General features: G+C 38.7%; 1 protein-coding gene across 1 annotated transcript; it reads left to right on the top strand.

The window, feature by feature from the left end:
- Positions 1-94: 94 nt before the first annotated feature.
- On the top strand, positions 95-9,167 carry wdr6 (WD repeat domain 6). Its single transcript, XM_051652547.1, has 7 exons — positions 95-228; positions 1,836-1,965; positions 3,246-5,967; positions 7,336-7,413; positions 7,526-7,642; positions 7,844-7,938; positions 8,519-9,167. Exons 2-7 carry the CDS (start codon positions 1,869-1,871, stop codon positions 9,073-9,075), a joined length of 3,666 nt encoding a protein of 1,221 aa, XP_051508507.1. The 5' UTR covers positions 95-228; positions 1,836-1,868; the 3' UTR covers positions 9,076-9,167.
- The last annotated feature ends 13,830 nt before the right edge of the window (positions 9,168-22,997 follow it).

The raw sequence follows: 22,997 nt of genomic DNA on the forward strand, positions 1-22,997 counted from the left end.
CTGTGGGAAGTGCTGTGCTCGTTTCATCCAATAGATTATCATTGTGGTGCAGTCTGTTTAGTATCGAACAACGCGATTGGACGCTTCGCGATGTCAATGAGGAAGCGAAATCGCACGCGACACATGGCTGCAGCACTAAACATGCTCGCATGATCGCATGAGAGAAAATAAACAGTTTTCCGTTTTCGTATCGTCCCAAAATAAAGGCACAATTCCTACAAGGGACGCGTAAGTAAAACTTGATAAAGATGATATTGTGATAAGCAAACGGACAGAATCAGACTGACGGGCTGATTGTGGTTCCAGGCTCAAAACAAATTGCGAATGGGGCCAGCCCATAAACGTAGCAATACACACTGTTTCAAAAGTATGGCCATAAGAAATACACATTATACATGTTATAATGATTCTAGTGTAATCAATGAGGATTTACCTACCGGCGGTACAGCGTTTACCAGATTACATTTGTAATATTGAATAAATGTAGGTAAGGTTGGATAGTAAGTGATTTTATCACACTTAAATAATGACAACAGGTATAATGTTTACATCTTGTGGCTATACTTTTAAAACACCATTTTATGTGTGGGACTGGACCCATTGACTTCCATTGTAAGTGTCTGACAAGCTGCTTTTTTGCTTTTTAAATAAATGAGGGACGAGTGTAGTAATAAACATGACACAAATGCTGTCGGTTAATCTTAATTTGCATTGAACCTTGAACATACCTGTAATGTTACTTGATTAATTGACATTCCTATAATAATCCAGATCAACTCTTAATCTAGCCCTGCACTGATATCATGTACTAAACCATTTATCATTGATTTGATTGCATATCAAAGTTTGTAGTGAACTGTGCTGTGTAGTAACAGATTACATGTAATCTGGATTATGTAATCAGACTACAAAAATGAAGTACTTGTTATTAGATTAAGTTACATTTTAATGTACTCGTAATCAGATTAAAAGTTACTTTGTTATGGATACCATGATAACATATTAATCAGGCATAGGCAGTAAATTGTTAATGTATTGTTCCCTTTTAATTTTTTTTTCTTTTTAGATATTTTACATTTTGAATTCGAAATCAGCCTACAGTTTATATACGTTCGGTAAATCTTGAACTCTGAATTTAAGTCTGGATTGCACACACAGACCTGATACTAGCCAGCAGCCATAAATACACAGAAGATGAATTGCAATCCACAGATAAATGCAGATCCGATTGCATTAGTGCAATACATTTTGTTTATTTCAGTGAATTTCTTTTGTACTTGGCCTAAAGATGTACATGAATGTTCTCTGCTTTTTTTTTTTTGTGTGACATTAATTCACAAATATATCTGGTAATTTAAATATATCTTATCGGTTAACACATGGATGGCATTTGGAATGCCAAAATTGCTGAAGAACATTTAAAGTTTCTTTTATATTTCACTTAGAAAAAGACAACAACACACACACGAACGATACAAATATTCATACTTTAATGCATTTAAGCAACACTGTCAAAATGGTACAAGCGTATCCTTCTCAAATGCATGTGACATCAAGTAAACAAGAATTAGGTCACAAGTAGTCCAAAACAATCAGATTAGATTACTTTAAAATGTAATCCAAGAGATTACATTACTGACTATAATTTTAGTCATGTAATTTGTAATCAGTACCAGATTAATGGTACCAGGAAAGTAATCTACCCAGCACTGGTTGTGAACATATTTATTTGGGTTTATTTACTCGACAGAGGCTTCTAACCTCTGCAGGTGATACAAGAGGTAGGCCAAGTACAATATTGAATAATGCTGTAATATTTTTGTTGTGGTCCATAGGTGTTCTCCAGCCTGCTCTGCAGATCGCATTAGATGGCATCCCCTGTGGAGTCCTCTGTGATGAGGAGCACTGTGCTTGTTGCTCCAGTGACTGCACTGGAATTCCTGGGGGAGGAATTCCTGTTGACAGGTGAATGAAATTTATAAGGGCCTTGCTATAGGGAAGACCAGGTATAGTTGTTACAAGTGCTGTATCTCAGTAACTATAGGATTTTGAGTCAGAAGTCCCAATTACACAAATGTTTGTTTTCTCTAGCATTGGTATCGTGTGTTGCTTTCATACACCTAGTTCAACCCCCTCTTAAATTAGAGTAATTTTTGTGAATTCTGTCTTATAAACTAAAATTTCAAAACCATATTTTTTTTAATAGAGTCAAATTCAGGCAAGGGTTAGGGTTAGATAATAAGGGTAGATTTTAGCTGAAAGTTTGAATTATGTTCTCAGGACAGGGATATATTTCATAAATATCAGGTCGGGGCAAGTTTTCAAATTTTTATTGGGGCTGGTTGTCACATGTGTTTGAAAGGTCATTAACTTATACAACTTCTCAGTTTCAGTATTTGTTAACCAAAACAATGGTTTGATATTTCATAGTTAACTTTCCATTTTTGTTGTTTCATGAATTGTTTTGGGCTTCAGAATTGTACTTTTTATATTTAGCTGAAAAGCATAAAATAGGCTGTTTAATGCAGACGTAGATTTAAAGAGAGGAGTTTATTCTGTTCTGGTGGTGACTGGGGGCGTGTCCGTCCCCATTCTCCCTCATGTTCACATTTACCAGTGTTGGGTGTAATCGGATTACTAAGTTATTAGTTACTGTAATCAGTGAGCTTTTTAGTAAAAAACGTAGTGTAACACATTACATTTCAAATCCTTGTAATCAGATTACAGTTACTGACTTTCAGTTAAGTTAATTACTTTTAAGTGCAATACTTTATGTCTAATATTTTGATGTGTGTTCAGTGAAATGTATTTCTTTTCCTGGGCAGTAATGGTGGAAATGTTCAATCATACTTATGTAGCCAAGACTTTAAGGTATGTAGCTATACAGAAATTGACTTTTCAAAATAAACCTACCCTAAGAAATATTCACTGGAGTACAAAGTGTGTAATACATGTAGGATGCATTACTGAAGGCTAAGGGCAGTGTAATAACATTGTTATTAAACATTGTTAAACGTTGTGGATCGCAGGTTAAGCTAGTTGAGTTCCTTTTTTTTTTTTTTTTACAAAAGAGTATCCATGTTTTCTTCCTTTGCTGAATTTCCTTCCTCAACTATTGGGGAAACATGTTTTAAATCCAAAGATGACTTTCAGCATCCATGATGTGTATTTTTGTATATATATCTTTATAAACATATTATTCATATTTATAGATGAATGCTTTCCCGACTCTCTGTCCTTTTTAGGTGAAGGACCAATCCTCTCTGTGTACAGTCTTCATGCACCTCCTACAAAATGTACATCTTTGAATGTTCTCCATAGCTACCGTATTCATGGGATACGACCTAGGAAATGTTCCAATGATTTAATTTCATCTGAAAGTTCTCTTTGGGACAATGAGGAGCTAATTATTTTTGGAGGAAAAGGAGTGCGGCTTATCAGCCTTAGTTCTGGAGGGCAATGTCTGAAGTTGATTAGCCCTCTCTTGGAGCTGCAAGACTGGGTTTTAGACATTCATTGGCTGGAAGGAGTACCCCATCCACTGTTAGGCGTATCCTTGGCCCACAATGCCCTGCTGCTTCTTGAGGCAGAATCAGGTAACGTTCTGTCCCTCTACTCCTGCGTGGAGACCTGTCTTCTCTATTCAGCACTTTTGATTGGCCCAAGCTGGGACTCTTTAGTGCTGGTGGGTGGCACTGTTTTCAATCAGCTGGTGCTTTGGAGGCCCAGAGGGTCTGAACCTGAGGGCCATTCCCAGGTTGAGAGACGTCTGCTTGGCCACAGTGGAGTAATTTTCAGCCTTTGCTACCTTAAGAAATCTGAATGGCTAGCGTCTGCCTCAGACGACCGCAGCGTTCGTTTGTGGAACGTCGGAAAACTGGGCGGAGATGCAGGTTGTGGTGAGGAATCACCCACATGTCTGCGGGTGCTTTATGGGCACCAAGCCCGGGTTTTCTGTGTCAGGCTTACGCCCAGTCGCGTATTCAGTGCTGGGGAAGATGGAGCGTGCCTGCTGTGGGAATGGAGAGGTGAAGGCAAGGTTGGACATACTTTTAGAGGGCATAAGTCAGGTGGTGTAAGGGCTTTGGCTGTCAGCGAAGGAAGTGTATGCTGTAGGGGGGGATGGATGGCTACTGGAGGGGCAGATGGTGGGATAAGGGTGTGGAAAGTGGCAAAGGAAAAGAAAGAAAGTGAGGAAACACAGGCAGAACCTCAGATGGATCTGGGTTTTAAAGGGCAGGGTTGCCCTAAGGTTGTTCGATTAGTAGTTGAGGGTGGAGTGAATAAAATTCTGGTTTGTACTGACCAGGGAGAGGTGTACCTTGGTCAGGGTGAAACCTGGGATGTAATTTGGCAAGGGGGAGCAGAATTCCAGTCGTATTGTGTGATGGAGGTCACAAGCGTCCAAGTCCTGAATTATGATTCTGTTGTGTGGTTGTGTGCGGTGGGTAACCTGAATGGAGGTGTCAAAGCATTCCCTGTGGGACAGCCAGGTGCGGGTGTGTTACTAAGAGCTGGTGAGGGTAAAGTTCATTCTGTGCTTTGGTTAAAGTGTCTGTTTGGAGGTTGCTGGGGTTTGTGTCTTCTTGCATCAGGTTCCGAGGGATTGGTGTACAGGTGGAAAATAGAAGTTATGGAAGGTGAGACAGGCCTACATTTAAAGGTGAAAAGACTACCTCCATTCCTGTTGCCACCCTGTGCCAAGCGTTGGCTTACTTCTGCAGTAACCCTGTCGCAGAAACAAAGATCATACCTGTGTGGTGACCGGAGAGGCTCACTGCTGCTTTACACCGAAAGGGAGGAGAATGACAGTAGAAATCTGGAAAGAGGAAACGGGATGGATTTAAAAGATAGCGAAACAGAGAGCGGGCAAATAAGCGAAGTGCAAGGGGTGACAGAACAGGTCGAGCAAGAAGCAGCTGAAAATAACACAGCAATTAAGAATAGTGTCACTGACAACATTGACTGTCCTCTGTCTCCAGTCAGCACCCTTTTCGGTGTCCATGGAAAGCAAGGTGTGACTTCTGTGTGTGAGCATCAGGGCGTGTGTTACACCACAGGTCGAGATGGGTGTGTAAGAATATTAACCGTGGAGGACAATGTTCTGACGGTGCGTAGAGTTCAGCGGGCCTGCAGAGGGATGGAATGGCTGGAGAAGGTTCTGTTTCTGGGCTCCAATGGACCAGAACTTCAGGGAGACACACTGAATGAGAGAATGGAGGAAGGGAAGATCAATATAGAGATGGGAGTAGGAGGAGAGAATGAAAGCGTAGCCGAGGCTCGTTATGTAATGGCTGGCTTCCACTCAGTTAGCTTTGTTATATGGGACCCTCACCGACAAGAGAAGCTATTATCTGTTGCCTGTGGAGGTGGACATCGATCCTGGGTCTACAGACCCCCGATACACACCCACTCAGACACTCATACACACACACTTGGGCAGGGTACCCTTGTGTTCATCAAGCAAGGAGCTGTCATGGCATCTCATTCTTTAGAGTTCAGAGGAACCGATCTGAATGGACACACCTTGAAGGAGGGGCTACATGGCCGGGGTATTGGCTGTGTGTGTCGCCTTGGTAGTGTCACCAAGGGAGGATCAGAACTCTGGGAGGTTCTTGTTACTGGAGGGGAGGATACTACAGTGAGCGTACTTGCTGTGGAACCGAAGAGTGAAACTGTGAAGGTGCTCGCTGTTCTAACGGACCACATCTCTAATGTTCGCACACTGGGTGCTGTCAGAAGAGGAGAAAGTAATGAAAGTGGAAAGGATTCTTCCTCTATCTCTTCTTTGGTATTCTCAGCGGGGGGACGGGCACAATTGCAGTGTTACCGGCTCCTGATTCGTTTGAATGAGCAGCAGGGTCAGCCAGTCTGTAAGGTCACTCAGATAGCTGGCCATCGATTGGATAAGCAGTGGGAACGGAAGCGGAACCGACACAAGACCGTCAAAATGGACCCAGAGACTAGGTGTGTTTTATGTGTGTTAGTGTATATTAAAATGCATTCAACTCTCTAAGTTTGTATCTAAAGTTTGGTATAAGGTAGGGTTGGGCAATTATTATTATTTTTTTAATTAATTCTAATTGATGTTTTGACATGTTTTTTTTTTTTTTTTTTTAAAGGTGCACTCAGTAATTTTTTCCTCGTTTAACTTCTAAAGACACTAATTGTAATTTTGCAATATATGTAGGAAATCATGACCACTCACATTAAAATGAAGACTCCAGTCATATCAGTTACCTTATAAAAGCTGTTTTATTCTACATGGAGAGGGTCTGCACATGGGGGCTGCCATGTTAGAATCACATGACCAGCCGAATACTACTCATGTAATCTCAGTAACTGTCCTAAGTGTTATTTGACACTTTTACTCATTGATTAAAGAAATGAAGGCTGACTGTGAATACTAAATTTCTACAATGGCATCTGAAACTTAAAACTTGATTTTAAATGATGCTGCATCCAAGCCGTTAGGTGTCAGTGTAAGTCTAAGATGACACAAAGACAAAAGTTACTGAGTGCACCTTTAAATCGAGTAATCAAGGTTTTGCAAAACAATATTAGCAAACGCTATAGTTACATATGTTGTCAATCCATCAAAGGCTAAACAAGGAAGAGAAATTTTTTTCGCAGCGCTTGGCTTGATTACGCCCCCAATCTGATAAGCTGCACATGTGTGCGTGCTCCAAATGAATGTAACAGGTTAACAACATGGAATCTGATAAAAAAAAAACAGTAATAGTTCCTGTACGATTGTACAGTGTGATTGTATTTCAACTTCGTCCATCATGCATGTATATACCGGCTTAAGTCTACAGTGGTCTCCTTTTTTTTTCTATAAATACCCACAATAAAGCATTAGTCACGTGACGGTTACGGGCACTTCATATCAGACGATTCAGATAAATCGCTAATTATTGCTTTAACCTGTGACATGTGTAAAGTGTAATGCATCTATAGCCAACATTTGGCAAGCATTCATTTTGACAAACTTTGTGAGTTGAATCGTAATGATAAATAATTTCATATTGCTGCGCCAACATTTAAAAGTTGAAAAATCGAGTCGTGAATTGTCCTTAAGTTAAAAAAATAAATAAATAAAAAGATTAAATTTTTTTGCCATATTGCCCAGCCTTAGGATAATGATTACAAATATTTTTTTTTTGTTGTTGTTTTAATGATTTGTTTCAGCAGGTTTGAACATTTCTGACCAATAGAGGGAGAACAATACTAAAGTACCGCCCTACATTGTAATGATGTTTACTGAGGTGGTGATCTTGTTAAAAAGCAATTTTATTCTAATTCTAATTTGCAAATCCTTTTTCATTTTTGAAGGTACATGTCTATGGCAGTGGTGCCTGATGGGAATGAATGTGTCCTCCTGGCTCTGGGGTGTAGTGACGGTGCAGTAAGGTGTAATTTGTGCAGTAATAAGAATAATTTTCATGAAATAAATGTAATGTTCTAACATTCTCCAGCTGTATTTATAAATGTATTAATGATTGTGTGTGTGTTTTCATGCTAGGCTCTTCAGTGTGACTGAGAGCAGTAGGAGGGTTGAGATGCGTTGGGAGTGTTTTTACCATCAAAGGTGTGTGCTCAGCATCGCCACCTACAAGCTGGAGGACACCAATTGCAAACAGTGAGCAGATGATACTTTGCATTAATCATTAAAAGTGTGTGTGTGTGTGTGTATATAGTGTATATGTATATATATATATATATATACACTTAAGAAACATTTTGTAATTACATATAAAAGATTTCTTAAGCTTCTATCTCCCTCTTTGCTTGCTCTCTCTCTCTCTCTCTCTCTCTCTCTCTCTCTCTCTCTCTCTCTCAGGCTTTTGTTGCTGTTCAGTGCCACTACAGATGGTTGTATATGTGTGTGGGATTTGACAGCAGTTTTGAACAGCAAGGCCAGTGTCAGCTGGCAGGGTGAGTCATACACACTGCAGACCATATTCACACAATTGTTTTTTACTGATGTCATTATTTTTACTTTTTGTGATTATTAATTTTTGTGAGAGCTATGTGTGTGAAGAGGTAACGTTTGCAATGGTGTGTGCTTGTTTTTTTTTTATTTATTTTTTTACTGCATTTGTTATTTTGTTAATGTAATTTTGTGTTTGATGTCAAGTTGAATCAAGTTTAAACCTGAACCCGGGCCATAGATGAGACCCAACAGACTGTCAAATTTTAAGATTCAGCCCAAAATGGCCCACTTTTTTTTATTTCTCGTCTATGCGAGTAGACCCAGATGCATGGATACTTGTAGGCGTGTTTTTACCATGATTTTTCTCTGATTCAAAGATGAAGAAATGTGTGTCTATGTAAATTCATATGTTTTTTTTTTTCATTAATTACAAACCTGAATGCGACACAAACACAAAGTTATGCATGATTGACCTGAACCTGGCCATAAACCTGACAATTTGTATGTTGTAGCATGTAGCAGACCTCTAATGTGTGTATCTTTGGTTTATTCTAATAATGAATTACCACATGTGTGCTTTAGGTCCATCAGCCCCGTTCTTTTCCATACCTGTCCATCAAAGTGGAGTCAATACTCTTGCCTTATCAAAATGGAGGGCGGAGGGACAAATGGAGGAAAACCAGATCTCATTGGTCAGTGGTGGAGATGACGGACAGCTCTCTGTGTTGCATATCAGGATAGAACATGAACAGCAGAAGAATGGAGGTGTATCCATACAGCTACTCACTCACTGGTCAGTGGCCTTGGCGCATTCGGCACCCCTCACTGGGTTATGTTTGCTAAGCCCCACCCTATTGGTGTCCACCTCACCGGACCAGCGCATATGTTTGTGGAGTGTGACCAGTGATGGGCTTCGCCAACAGAAGGTACTGTTCTCGCACACAGCAGATGCTGCAGGGTTGTGGGCGTGGCATGGGGCTGGGCCAGAGGAAGGAGACTGGGTGGTTGTTTGTGGGCAGGGCTTGCAGCTGTTTCAATTAACCGATGGAGAGAAGGATGAACTGAGTGAAACCGGTAACAGGAGAAAAGAGGAGGAGAGAAGGAAAGTGATATTTTCACATCGTTTTCTGAGGACATAATACTAACTTAAATTCAAATGATTGATGTCAAAAGTTTTAGTTGTAAACTTGTAATTTTTACAAATAAAGACTTTAAACATTTTTTTAAACTATTTTCTGTGATCGATAAGGTTTTGGTTCCATATCTGTATGGACATTCCATGTCAACTCAACCAGAAGTTTTAACTGGTGAAAAACAAATGATGATAAGAGCCAAAGTATTGCAGATTTACATTTCTGGAATCCAAAAAACTAGATAAAGGTATTGTACTAACTGAAGAGCCATAGGTGTCACCTATTCTTAATAATAGTGTATTTTTGTACTCTTGAAAATCAAATTTTTGACATTGTTTTTATGTGAATAAAGTTTCAACATTATTTTTTGACCATTGGTAAAATTTTACACATAGAAATTTGTAATACAGAATTTTGTTTCTATGTGTAAACTTTACACATAGAGCCACTCTGAGAGCCCCATATCTCTGAGATTTAACCACATAAGGCCTTCAAAATGAAAAGCCCAAAAAGAAAGTTATTCTGAACCAGAAATGAGAAGAATTTTAAGATATCTTTTGTACTTCTGGAGTAATAGGCACTCCAACTTTGGAAAAACAATTTTTGGACCTGTATTTTTGCTTCAAAATCAGGCTAAAATTATCATTTTTAACCCCCTATACAAAATAATGGGTTACTCTGTAAATACGGATCACTGGCATTCAATATACCATTATCATTTGTTTATCTTTCTTCCAAAAAAAAAAAAAAAATGTATTAACACAATCAACATTTTCAGGCAGGGAAGTTACTGAAATTTGGTTGATTTGACATCAGTCAACCCCATTGTACTGTAATTTTCAACATGGCCAGACAATGAAGGTCAATACTGCTGTACACTACCAGTCAAAATTTTGGACACACCTTAATACATTTTTGTTCTCTTATGATAATGAAACCTTTTGATATAAAGGCTTATGCTTAAATCAGTGGTTCTCAACCTTTTTTTTTTTTGATGAACTCCCCCCTGCTTCCCTTACCCCCCCATAATTTGACAGCGGAGACTTTGTGTTGCCAAAAATACAAACAAACATAAAAATACAAACAAACATTTTTTTTTTTTTTGTAATTAACATTTTTATTGATTCATGTGCATATGACAATGAAAAAAACTCAACACATATATAATGAATCAACATTTTACATTTAAACCCTACTAATACAATCCCACCCTGACCCCTTACGAACACCCCTGTGGTCCCACATAAAATATATATATATATATATATATATATATACATACATATACACACACATACATACACATATACACATATATATACACACACACATATATATACATACATACACAGATACACATACATACACTTACATAAAATAAAATATATATATACACACACACATATATATACATACATACATACATACACAAATAAATAAAATAATAAACATACATGATTAAACTACACTCTCCACATCCCCTCCCCGAGATTCCCCCAAAAAAACTAAATATTTGCCCCATTTTTTAGCAAATAACTCCCTCGACCCCAGCCTTCTACTTACCGCCTCTTCAAATGCAGCTACCCTCCCCATTTCCACACACCACTCCGAAAAAGAGGGTGCTCCACTTGACTTCCAGCCCCTTAAAATTACTTGCCTGCCGATCATGAGACTGGTCAGAACCCAATTTTTTATATGATTGTCCCCTAAATGCATGACTGCTCCATCACCCAAAATACAGAGTCTGGGACAAAGCAAAACCTGAGTGTTCAAAACGTCACACAAATACCTCTGAACCCTCAACCAAAACTCCTGGATCTTAACACACCCCCAAAAGACATGGGTAGTGTCTCCAACTTCTGACTGGCATCGCCAGCAAGTGGGTGTGTCTTTAAGACCAAGCCTATATAATCTAGAGGGGGTCCAATAAAATCTATGTAAAATCTTAAATTGCATAAGGCGAACCCTTGCATCTCTAGATACAGACTTGACATTTTTAAGAATCTTAGTCCACACTCCATCCTCCAATACCAAATTCAAATCTTTTTCCCATACTCTCTTGAGAGAAGTCAAGGCTTCATCCCCCAGACTCTGAATTAGTAGGGAGTAATACACTGATGCTTCATGGCCTTTTCCAAAAGCAGCAATCACCTCTCCCAAAGCACCTGCCACTTTAGGGGGGTACGTGCCACTCCCAAAAATAGTGCAGAGTAGGTGGCGAAGCTGTAAATACTTATAAAACTGAGATCTGGGAATGCCAAAATGTTGAACCAAATTTTCGAAAGATCTCAATACTCCACCCTCATATAGGTCACCAGGTGCATTAACCCCCCTCACAATCCAATCTGACCAACAAAAAGGGGATTTATTAATACATAGTTTAGGGTTCTGCCATATGCTCGAGGCAACATTTAAATAAATATCAGAATTAAACACTCTGGACACTTTTGTCCATATCGAGTGCAAATGCAAAATAACGGGATGCGACTTAACCTCTCCGGCTAGTTTAATCGAAAGGCTATGCAGTGGTGAGATAGGGGCAAGAACTTCCTTTTCAATACAAAACCAGGGAGGAGCTCTCTCAGGTGGAAGCGACCAATGAGCCAAATGTCTAAGACCGAACGCATAATAATAAAACAAAATTTTGGGTAGGCCTAGCCCTCCTCTGTCAATTGGCCTATGTAACTTATTGAAATTTAACCTGGGGCGCTTACCATTCCAAATAAAGGACTTCGCTATGCTATCAAATTGCTTGAAATAAGAGAGGGGGACATCTACAGGGAGAGACTGAAGCAGGTAGTTGAATTTTGGAATACAATTCATTTTAATAACATTAACCTTCCCAATCATCGATAAATGTAATGAAGCCCACCTGCTGACATCGCTCGAAAACCTTTTTATTAAAGTGTCAAAATTAACTCTAACTAAATCAGACAAATTTGCTGGGAATAAAATCCCCAAATACTTAATGCCCTGTTTGGGCGACTGGAAAGTGCCCGGCTGGAAAGCCGTTTCTGGGCAGTATGCTGTCAGCGCCAAAGCTTCGGATTTAGACCAATTGACTTTGTATCCTGAAAATTTGGAGAAGGAATTAATAATTCTGTGGAGGCAAGGCATAGATCTAGTAGTTTCAGAGACAAATAACAAAATGTCATCTGCATAAAGCAGAAGCTTGTGCGCCGCACCTCCCGCAACCACCCCTGGAAAATCATCCTCCTTTCTTATCGCAGCTGCTAATGGTTCCAGGTCAAGACAGAACAATAATGGAGAAAGAGGGCAACCCTGTCGAGTGCCCCTATCCAGAGTAAAATAATCTGAAATTAATCCATTTGTTTGTACCGCTGCTACAGGGTGTTTATAAAGTAACTTAATCCAACCAATAAATGTACTCCCGAACCCATACATTTCCAAAATCTTAAAAAGATAATCCCATTCTACCATATCAAATGCCTTTTCAGCATCAAGTGAGATGGCAGCGACCGGAGATTGATCATTCGCCACTGACCACATGATATTGATGAGACGCCTGATATTATCAGAAGAGCTACGGCCCCGAATAAATCCCACCTGATCAATATGTATAAGAGATGTCATAACCTTACTTAATCGGTTAGCCAAAAGTTTTGACAATATTTTTACATCTAGTTGGATCAGGGAGATTGGACGGTAACTTTTACACTCGCTTGGATCTTTGTCCTTTTTAAGAATCAGACTGATTCGGGCTTGTGTCATGGTTGGAGGAAGCTTTCCATTCTTTAATGATTCAGTATAAACTTCTAACAAAAGTGGAGCCAGTTCTGTAGCATAGGATCTAAAAAATTCTCTGGCAAAACCATCTGGCCTCGGAGCCTTGCCAGTAGGTAGGGACTTAATTACCTCGTTAAGCTCCTCCAAGGTTATCTCAGAATCAAGAGTGTTTTTTTGCTCAGTTGTCAGTTTAGGAAGATCTAATGGTTCCACAAAGTTTCTAATATCTTCATTAGTAGATGAAGATGTGGAACTATAAAGATCAATATAGAACTCTTTAAAGGCATTATTAATATCAATGGCTGAGGTAAATATTTCACCACCAGCAGATTTCACTAAGGGAATGGTAGAAAAAGACTCTCTCTGCTTTATATATCTAGCCAAAAGCTTCCCTGCTTTGTCACCCGACTCAAAGTATGACTGTCTTGCCCTGAATAACCAAAACTCCACTTTCCGCGACAAAATAGTATTATATCTATATTTCAATCGGGTTAATTCTCTGAGGCCATCAGATGACATATGGCGCTTCAGCTCTGCCTCGGCACTTTTAATATTTCCTTCCAACTCCACGAGTTCTCGTGCTTTGGATTTTTTGATGAATGAGGCATACTGTATGATCCGGCCCCTAAGAACCGCCTTAAGTGCCTCCCAAGCCACGCCCACAGAGGATACTGAGGACCAGTTGGTCTCCATATAAACACTGATTTCAGTCTTTAAAATTTGTTGGAAATCAGGATTTTGTAAAAGGGAGACATTAAGGCGCCAACTATATGATTTCTTTTTCTCTATATGTGGCATCACCTCTAAACTCACCAGGGCATGATCTGAGACTAAAATGTTTCCAATTGAGCAATCAACAACAGATGAAATAAGAGATTTGGATATCAAAAAAAAAATCAATTCTAGAATAAATCTTATGGACTGATGAAAAAAATGTATAGTCCCTACCGGATGGGTTCAAAAGTCTCCAAATATCTGTAAGACCAAGATTTTTACACATCCTGTGAAGCGTCAATGTTGCTCTAGGAGGTTTACACACTTTAGCTTCACTATGATCAAGGACTGAATCCATCAAAAGATTAAAGTCTCCTCCCAACATTATATCATGAGGGGTGCCAGCGGTTTGCAACATCCCTTCAAGATCTATAAAAAAGCCCTGATCATCAACGTTAGGTGCCTAAATATTAGCCAAAATCGGACTTTGCCCTTGAATTTCAGCTAAAACAATAATTACTCTTCCTAATTTATCTTTAATCTGTTTGAGAAATTTGAATTGTAAATGTTTATTAATCAATATAATGACTCCCTTGCTCTTACTTGAGCCAACACTAAAGAAAACATATCCACCCCATATCTTCCCAAATTTTTCAGCTTCCTGCGGGGAGAGATGTGTTTCTTGAAGAAACACTATCATATTTCTTACGTTTAAGAAAAGTAATAACCTTCCTTCTTTTTAACTTATTCATATTAACATTTGACATATTGATATAATAGAAATAAAAAATTCTGTGTGAAAAACAAAATTATGAAGACCACATTCCCCATTAGTGAAACAATCAACCCCCGAACATCCCCCAGAACAAAACAAACAGAAAAAAGAAAAACGTGCGCATTAACCCCGTGCACGACAGCGCCAACCAGTGTCAATCCCTCTAAACTCAAAAGGTCCATGAACGCCCACGAGTCCCCACGACAACTTTGCCATCGGATTGCTCAATTTTGCCTCACAAATTTGTGAGGCAAAATTACATAACAGAAAATACTTTATGAAATAAACCCAGTTAATAGTAATAATGAACACAAAGAACATGTAGATTCATTCACAGAATTGTCTCAAAGGTGTGATCTTCCACAAAACAAATTCCAGCTGATATAAAACCGTTCAGATTCCTCGGACAGACAAACGAATGTTCCGTGAGTCGGCTGTTATGAGTTCAGTGGATGACGTAATCATTCAAATGTCCCGTAAAAAAAAAAAAAATCAAAACAAACTACAGCCAGCAGGAGGAATAAGCACGAAGAACGAACAGATGAATCAACAGCTGTTCCAAATGAGTGTTATATAACAGAACATGCTCCAGCCGCTAGGCATCTTTAAACGCAAGGTCTTTAAACCTTGCGCTTCTTAAATTTATGCAGATGGAGGGCTATAGCTGGGGCCTATAAAATGAAAATGCAAAGACAGAAATTAATAATAAAAGTGGTATTGTTATTATATTTAAAAAATAAGTGAAAAGACCAATAACATTGCATAGTTTGTCCCACTGAAATGCTCATTCTACATTACAGCATTGATTTTGAGATGGATGTACATGTAAATGTACTGGTATCAACAACAGTAATGTTATCTGTAACAAGTAAAAAGTTAACATCTAATTTATGTGACTAAATTATTCTAACAGTGTGACTGAGTTGGAACTCCTTTCATCAGGTTCTTATTGATTTAAATTCTGTCATCTCTTGGAATTTCTGAAGGCAAACAAAACCAGTTATATTTTCTTACACAATAATATTTTAGCCTATTTATTGGGGGGATTCTATTTCATCTATGTCATGTATTTTGCATTTGCCCTTATGACAATTTAAAATGTATTTATTTTTATAGTTTTAACAGTGGTATTTGTAACAAGACCATAGTAAGTACATGGAAGCATGGATCTTCTTCTCTACCATGGTTAGATGTAACATGATTTCTAAAAAACAAATTATGCCATTTTTGTAATTACAAAAAGTAGACCTACTGTAATGTAAAAACAGTAAATACAAATTATAAACATTTAAAAGCTGTAACGAATATGTATTATATTCCCTCACTCCCCTAATGTAGCCTATGACAAATTTAAAAGAGCTGAAATAGTGATATGATAATATGTATTATGAATCTATTTCTGCCTAAAGTACAGTTATTGTTACTAGTAAATTCAAGGGTGGTCATGCAGAATTCTGTGCTGAATTCAAATGGTTTCTGCGTCTTGCGCCGTGATTCTCACTGGTTCTTGCAGCACTAATAATTTTACAACTAACAAATGCATACCAGCCCGTATAATGGAGTCTAGATAAACATTTTAATGCAAACAGGAACTTGACAATAGATTTGAATAACATGACTGATAAACACCCCCCATTTGTAACCTAACGCCCCCCCCCCCCACTAATTTGCTCTCAGCGCCCCCTGGCATCCTTTGAACGCCCACTGGGGGGCGGTACTGCCCCCAATGCGAACCCCTGGCTTAAATGCTTGAAATAAGCTTGGTAGACAAATAAGAGTGCCTATCCATTCAAAAATAGCACTGGATTGGACCATACAGTGAAGGAAAGGCAGACAGCAAGTGCCATCCCAGGTGGCAGCTCATGTATTTGGGTGAGAGAATGTCAAGAGTGCAAAGCTGAAATCTGGTCAAAGGGCAGCTACATTGGAGAAGATAGTTTGGATTGTTACACTAAATAATTCCCATACTTCCATTTATTTTATTTTATAGTTTTGTAATAGTAATATTGAAGAACGAGTAAGTTTGTCCAAACATTTGACCTATACTGTGTATTAATTTTTGCTTTTATGCATATGTAAACATGCATTTGCATGTATGTGTGTGAAAGGTCCATGGCTTGAAGTTAGATGGGGGGCCTTTGGCTGTGCAACAAAGTATAAATATTTCACCCACTTCTCAAGTTCTCTTTTGTTCATCATCTTAGTGGCTTGATGGCCAACCCCTTTAATCCACAGCACAACTAATATGAGTAGGAGAGGGAAGGAAGAAAAGCATGAAGGCAGAGACCAAATATAAAAGCCCCATTAGGCTTTACAGACTGAATGTTAAAGAAGAAAAAGAGGAAGTCATTTAAATTGTTAGATATAAGGAGAGTGGATGTGTAAATGAGTGATGGAATATAAAGAAGACTGAGAATGAAGAAGAAAAAGAAGAATGCTGTGTAAAAGTTGAGAGGATAAAATACTTGTGTAAGTATTGAAGAACTCTGGGTTTAAGCCTAATACTATTGTCTAGTAACGTAATTAACTTTTATACAATTTAGGGAAGCCCTTAAAGAAAATGAATCTGGAAAGAAGACCTCTAGGATGTCTCAAAAACGAAAGAAAAAAGATGCTGAAAATGACAAGGTATGGCTGTTCCAGATCATAATTGCATATTTGGCAAAGACGCATAGGAATACACATAATTGAATGCACATGTGAACCATGTCACCTTAGCAACAGTCATTCAAGCAACATTACACTGGTTTTGTAATAATGACTGTGTGTGTGTGATGACCATATAGGCCAAAAGAGTGATGTCGAGGGATAGGCTTCCTCTGATTGGTTCGTCAGGCAACAGAACTGCAGGTATAGTTAATACATCACCTGCAAATAAATAGCTATAAACAGTGCATTGATCTAATGTGTTTACTGTTTATTATATAGGACAAAAGTGATTTGACCAGATAACGGATGTAAGGGCTTTTTGATTTAAATGGCCATTGCATGTGATTTAACGCTAATCCGTCCTCTCATGCGTGATGTATATATATAGTATGTCTTTACATTGGTCTTTGTTCCTCCTGTCTACACAATGTTACCTAAGCTTGTTAATGGGCATTGTAAGTACAAAACACAAGAAAAGTCAGGAGGTGCTTTATTAATTAGCTACTACTATCAAAACATTGATCTTTGTAAGGGGACTTGTCAGTAAAGTTGATAATTGGATTTGAACAAATGTGAGATAAAGTTAAAGACAGGAGAAATTAGAGACATAATTCTAATTCTAATATTTCTTTGCCTATGTTATTTATAGTGAGGCCCGCTCTATTCACTCCTAAGTGTCCTCTTCAGGGCGAGACGAGAAAATGTGGTCATCCCCCCATCTTCTCTGCTGCCCTCCCTGACAGTATGGCACCCTGGGAAGGCTCCTCCCACTCCGAGTCCTCTTTTACCAGTTTGCAAACTCCAATTTCACCCTTTCCTCCTGCTCACTCTAAGCCAGTCACAACACAGGAACCACAACCCCATCCACCCCCTCTCAAATAAAAAACACACCTGAGAATGGGCAGAGTGTCAGGGTAAAACGTAAGCCCCTCCCACCAAGATACCCCACTAGACCTCCCCGTTTGCCCCCTCTGAGGCAAGTCACAAATCTCAGCTTCTCGCTTAATTTCACTTTTTCGTTTTTTGAGCTGCCGGTTCACCAGTCAGCACGGAGCAGAGCAGAATGACTCTAACTGTGCTACTGAAGCAATTTCAATACTGAGGGAAAACATGGTAAATCTCGTGCAGAAATGTGTCCAGTTAGAAAATATGGAAAGAACGTTTACATCAGACTCCTAGAATTACCAGGACAAGACTGCACACCAGGAGTATATGTATCATTTGTTTCTTAGATTAAGATGATCATGGATACATTATTAGCTTGTATATTGTTTTATATTCTGTTTAGGGTGCATATTTCTGGTTAAAAGTATTTTTTATTTTTTTGTTTTTTTGTTTATGTAGCACTGGTTGATTTGACGGTGGTTTAGGATGTTTTATTGACACTAGTCGGTGTGGATACAGCATCACGCAAAAGCAAACATTTTCAGTTACCAATATCATATTAGAAATGTGCTAGTCACAGTCAGCCATGATTAATTTATTCAGGTAGTAAAGTGCCCAATAATAAGGGGCTACAAGTTCTCTTTTGTTTGTTTGGTATGCAAAATGACTCTAAATGAAAAAAAAAAAAAAGGTGTGCTTCTTTGTCAGTTTGGCGGTATCTAATCCTAGATCAGGACTCTTTAGATTATTAATTCATATGGCCTGGGTTGTCCCACATTTACTTGTGAATTTTGTGTCTGTGCAAAGAAATTGATCCAGGATCTGGGCTGTGCTTTAAAGGAAAAGTTCACCCAAAAATGAAAATTCTCTCATTATTCACTTGCCCTGATGCCATCCCAGATGTGTGTGACTGTCTTTCTTCAGCAGAACACAAATGAAGATTTTTAGAAGATAGAGCCTCTGTCAGGTCCTTATAATGGATGTATACGGGTGCCAGCATTTTGACGGTCCAAAAGTTACATTTAGGCTGCATAAAATTAATCCATGTGACTCCAGTCGATCAATGAATATCTTCTGAAGCAAATCGATTGGTTTATGTAAGAAACAAGTCGATAATTAAAATGTTTTTAACTTAAATTGGCACTTCCATCCAGGGCTCTGATGCGGTTTGAAATGGCCGAACTCTCGTGTGTTGTTCGTTCCTCTGTTGTTAATAAGCTCTGAACTTGCCGACGCGCTTACATCATGCTTCACGTCAGCTGCTGACAGGAAGCACTTTTAAAAGTTATTAACGTTTTAATTATTGATTGCTTCAGAAGACATTAATTGATCAACTGGAGTCGTGTGGATAACTTTTATGATGCCTAAATGTGACTTTTGGACCATCAAAGTGCTGGCACCCATACATCCATTATAAGGACCTAACAGAGGCTCTATTTTCTAAAAATCTTCCTTTGTGTTCTGCTGAAGAAAGACAGTCATACACATCTGGTATGACATCAGGGTAAGTCAATAATGAGAGAATTTACATTTTTGGGTGAACTATTCCTTTAAGTCATACGCATGGCCATGAAGTTTTGTTTTTTCAGCAAGCATCCACTAAGTAGGCGCAAGCAGGTTTGGCAAAATTGAAGCGTGCAAAGTGCTAATAGGCTGGGTCAAGTGCAGTTTAATTCTGAGGTTCTTCTCCAGTTACATCCTATTCCATTTTCTGTCAAGCACCAGCGATATAAACAAAGACAGCACAATCATAAGAAGTTGGTAGTATAAATGTACTGTATGCACTGACATGCACTTGTCAGGACTTGGATTTAAGCTCTGTTAAATTATGGGGAATGTTAGTATTATTAATCATTATCATTTACTGACACACAAATCATGGCTTGTACTATCAGTAACTGTAACATCTTTCCAGGTTAGGCTGTGGATTGAGGGATTTTTGCATGCACTTCACTTCTACCAGTCAAACTTGAAAAATGTTATAAATTTATTGAAACACAAAAATGTAACCAAAAATATTTCTAAATTCATATTACAATTCAAAATAACGGAGTGGTAAAAAAAAATCATACAAAATTCAAACATTTTACCCTTCAGCTTCTTCCACCTTCTTCTTCACAACCTTTTGGAGTGACTTAAAAATCAGTCCAAGACAACAGGTGGAAAAATACCAATATAAATTGAATCGTAAATACAATTGTATATATAGCCTGTACATAATAATAATTATAATTGAAAAAATAAACCATAAAACGGCTACTACAGTGACTTAGCGCTGTCATGAAAACAGACCCCTTGGTCTCACACCCCTAAAGAAATCTTAAACTCATGTGGACTAGGCTCTGAGAAATAATTAGCTTTTGGAGTTATGGAAATTTCCCAGCTTGTGTTTGTTTGTTGTTTTTGTTGCCTATTTTCTTCTAGATTGTTAAATGTATATTTAGGGGATGTGTGGGTGTGAGGCTGTCTTTTTGCTATCTGTTCTTAAACACTGTCATTGGTTATCACATTAGCACATTAACCAATGGAGCACCGTGTTAACGAGCACTGTATGTTCATGGGGATCATTATATAGGGTTGAGACAGGGTTCGTGTTGAATGTTAAATGAGGTCATGCTATATGTTTGACCTTTTAAATAACAGCAAACAATGAAAATATTTAAGGAGAGTTATTTGGGAGGTCACGTGACGCCATGCAAGGAGCGGACATGTGAGCGACGAGCTCTGCGCACTTTGCAGAATTCTCGATTATTCTCTTGTTATAATCTGGTGAAATTTGATACACCCAGTTACACACTTGCCCTTTGTTGCAAAACATGGCAAAGAAGTCAAAATCCTCGGGCTCTGGAGACATTAAAAGACACTTACGTGTTCAGGATGAAAGCCTCGACAGGCCTATAGACAGGGGACTCGATTTGGATGGCGCAGCGGGAGAGGAGATCCAGCGTCAGTTGTCCAACATATCGGTGATGATGATGAAGATTCTTGCTGACTTGGAGGATCTCGCTGTAATACGTTGATTGATTAATGCAATGGAAACAAAATTCTCTGAGTTAGCTACAAAAGTGACTGATGTTGAAAAACGAATCGATTTTCTGGAATCTTCAGAGAGGGAATTAACCGCTAATCCGCCCGCGACCAAAGTTGATTTGGAACATCTCCTTGAAAAGCTTGAAGATCTTGAAAATAGAAGCCGCAGGAATAACGTTCAAATTGTTGGAATTCCTGAGATTGAGGAGGGAAGAGATATTGAGATATTGAAATTCCTAGACGAGTTTTTCCCGAGTCTGCTCGACATAAAAGGCCACAAGCTGGAAATCGAGCGAGCTCACAGAGTGCCAGCTCTCAGATCTGCTGAGGGAGACAGGCCCAGATCGATTCTGGCCAGATTTCTGAGATCATCCAATAAAGATCTTGTGTTGTGCCAGGCGAGGAGCAAAGGGAAGCTTTCTTGGAAGAACCATAATATTTTCTTGTTCCCAGACTTTGCGAGTTCGACGAGTTCAAGGAATGTAAGAAACTCTTACATCAGAAAAAGATCTCATTTGCTCTGATGTTTCCGGCCAAACTGAGAATAGAAACGAAGGATGGCCGCAAAATATTTACATGTCCAAATCTGGCAATGTCTTTTATAGAATCAATGACTGAGTAAACCATTGGATGTTTCTCATGTGAGTGGGCCTGACTCGCTGTACCTAACTCCTTGAGGAAGCTGGGCGACATTTTGGGTTTTTTGCGTTGGCTCCGCCGTGCGGCTGGAGCTTGTTTTGTGATTAACACTTTCCTTAAAGAAACTTTTGCATTGAAGTTCCCAGACAGATTGAGAGTGGACACTATGGATGACCGCAAAATATCTACATGCTCACACAAAGGATGTATTTTATAAAGCTGACGGATTGTGTAAATCATGGTATATACTTTTACGCAGCCTCTGAGTGAATTGACTCGATCATCCAGGGGAACCGGGATGCCGGTTTTGTTTATTTTTGTATTGGCTCCACCTAGCGGCTGGAGCATGTTCTGTTGATATAACACTCATTTGGAACAGCTGTTGATTCATCTGTTTGTTCTTCATGCTTATTCCTCCTGCTGGCTGTAGTTTGTTTTGTTGAGTTTTTTTTTTTTTGTTTTGTTTGTTTTTTCCGAGACATAGGAATGATTACGTCATCCGTTGAACTCATAACAGCTGGCTCACTGAACATTCGTTTGTCTGTCCGAGGATTCTGAATGGTTTTATATCAGCTGGAATTTGTTTTGTGGAAGATCACACCTTTGAGACAATTCTGTGAATGAATCTACATGTTCTTTGTGTTCATTATTCCTATTGACTGGGTTTATTTCACAAAGTATTTATGTATTTTCTGTTATGTAATTAAATTGAGCAATCCGATGGCAAAGTTGTCATGGGGACTCGTGGGCGTTCATGGACCTTTTGAGTTTAGAGGGATTGTCGCCGGTTGGTGCTGTCATGCACTGGGTTAATGCGCACGTTTTTCTTTTTCTGTTTGTTTTGTTCGAGGTATTTTCGGGGATTGATTGTTTCACTAATGGGGAATGTGGTCTTCATAATTTTGTTTTTGGCACACAATTTATATTTTCTATTACATCAATATGTCATTTGTTAATATGAGTGTACTATCTCTCTCCACATGGAATGTGAATGGGTTGGGGCACCCCATAAAAAGAAGGAAGGTTATTTCTTTTCTTAAACGTAAGAAATATGATATAGTGTTTCATCAAGAAACACATCTCTCCCTGCAGGAAGCTGAAAAATTTGGGAAGATATGGGGTGGACATTTTTTCTTTAGTGCTGGCACAAGTAAGAGCAAGGGAGTCATTATACTGATTAATAAACATCTACAATTCAAATGTCTCAAACAGATTAAAGATAAATTAGGAAGATTAATTATTGTTTTAGCTGAAATTCAAGGGCAAAGGTTGATTTTGGCTAATATTTACGCACCTAATGCTGATGATCAGGGCTTTTTTATAGATCTTGAAGGGATGTTGCAAACCGTTGGCACCCCTCATGATATAATATTGGGAGGAGACTTTAATCTTTTGATGGTCTTTGATCATAGTGAAGCAAAAGTGTGCAAGCCCCCTAGAGCAACAGTGATGCTTCACAGGATGTGTAAAAATCTTGGTCTTACAGATA

Source organism: Myxocyprinus asiaticus, chromosome 24 (genome assembly GCF_019703515.2).
Source record: "Myxocyprinus asiaticus isolate MX2 ecotype Aquarium Trade chromosome 24, UBuf_Myxa_2, whole genome shotgun sequence".
Taxonomy (NCBI): domain Eukaryota; kingdom Metazoa; phylum Chordata; class Actinopteri; order Cypriniformes; family Catostomidae; genus Myxocyprinus; species Myxocyprinus asiaticus.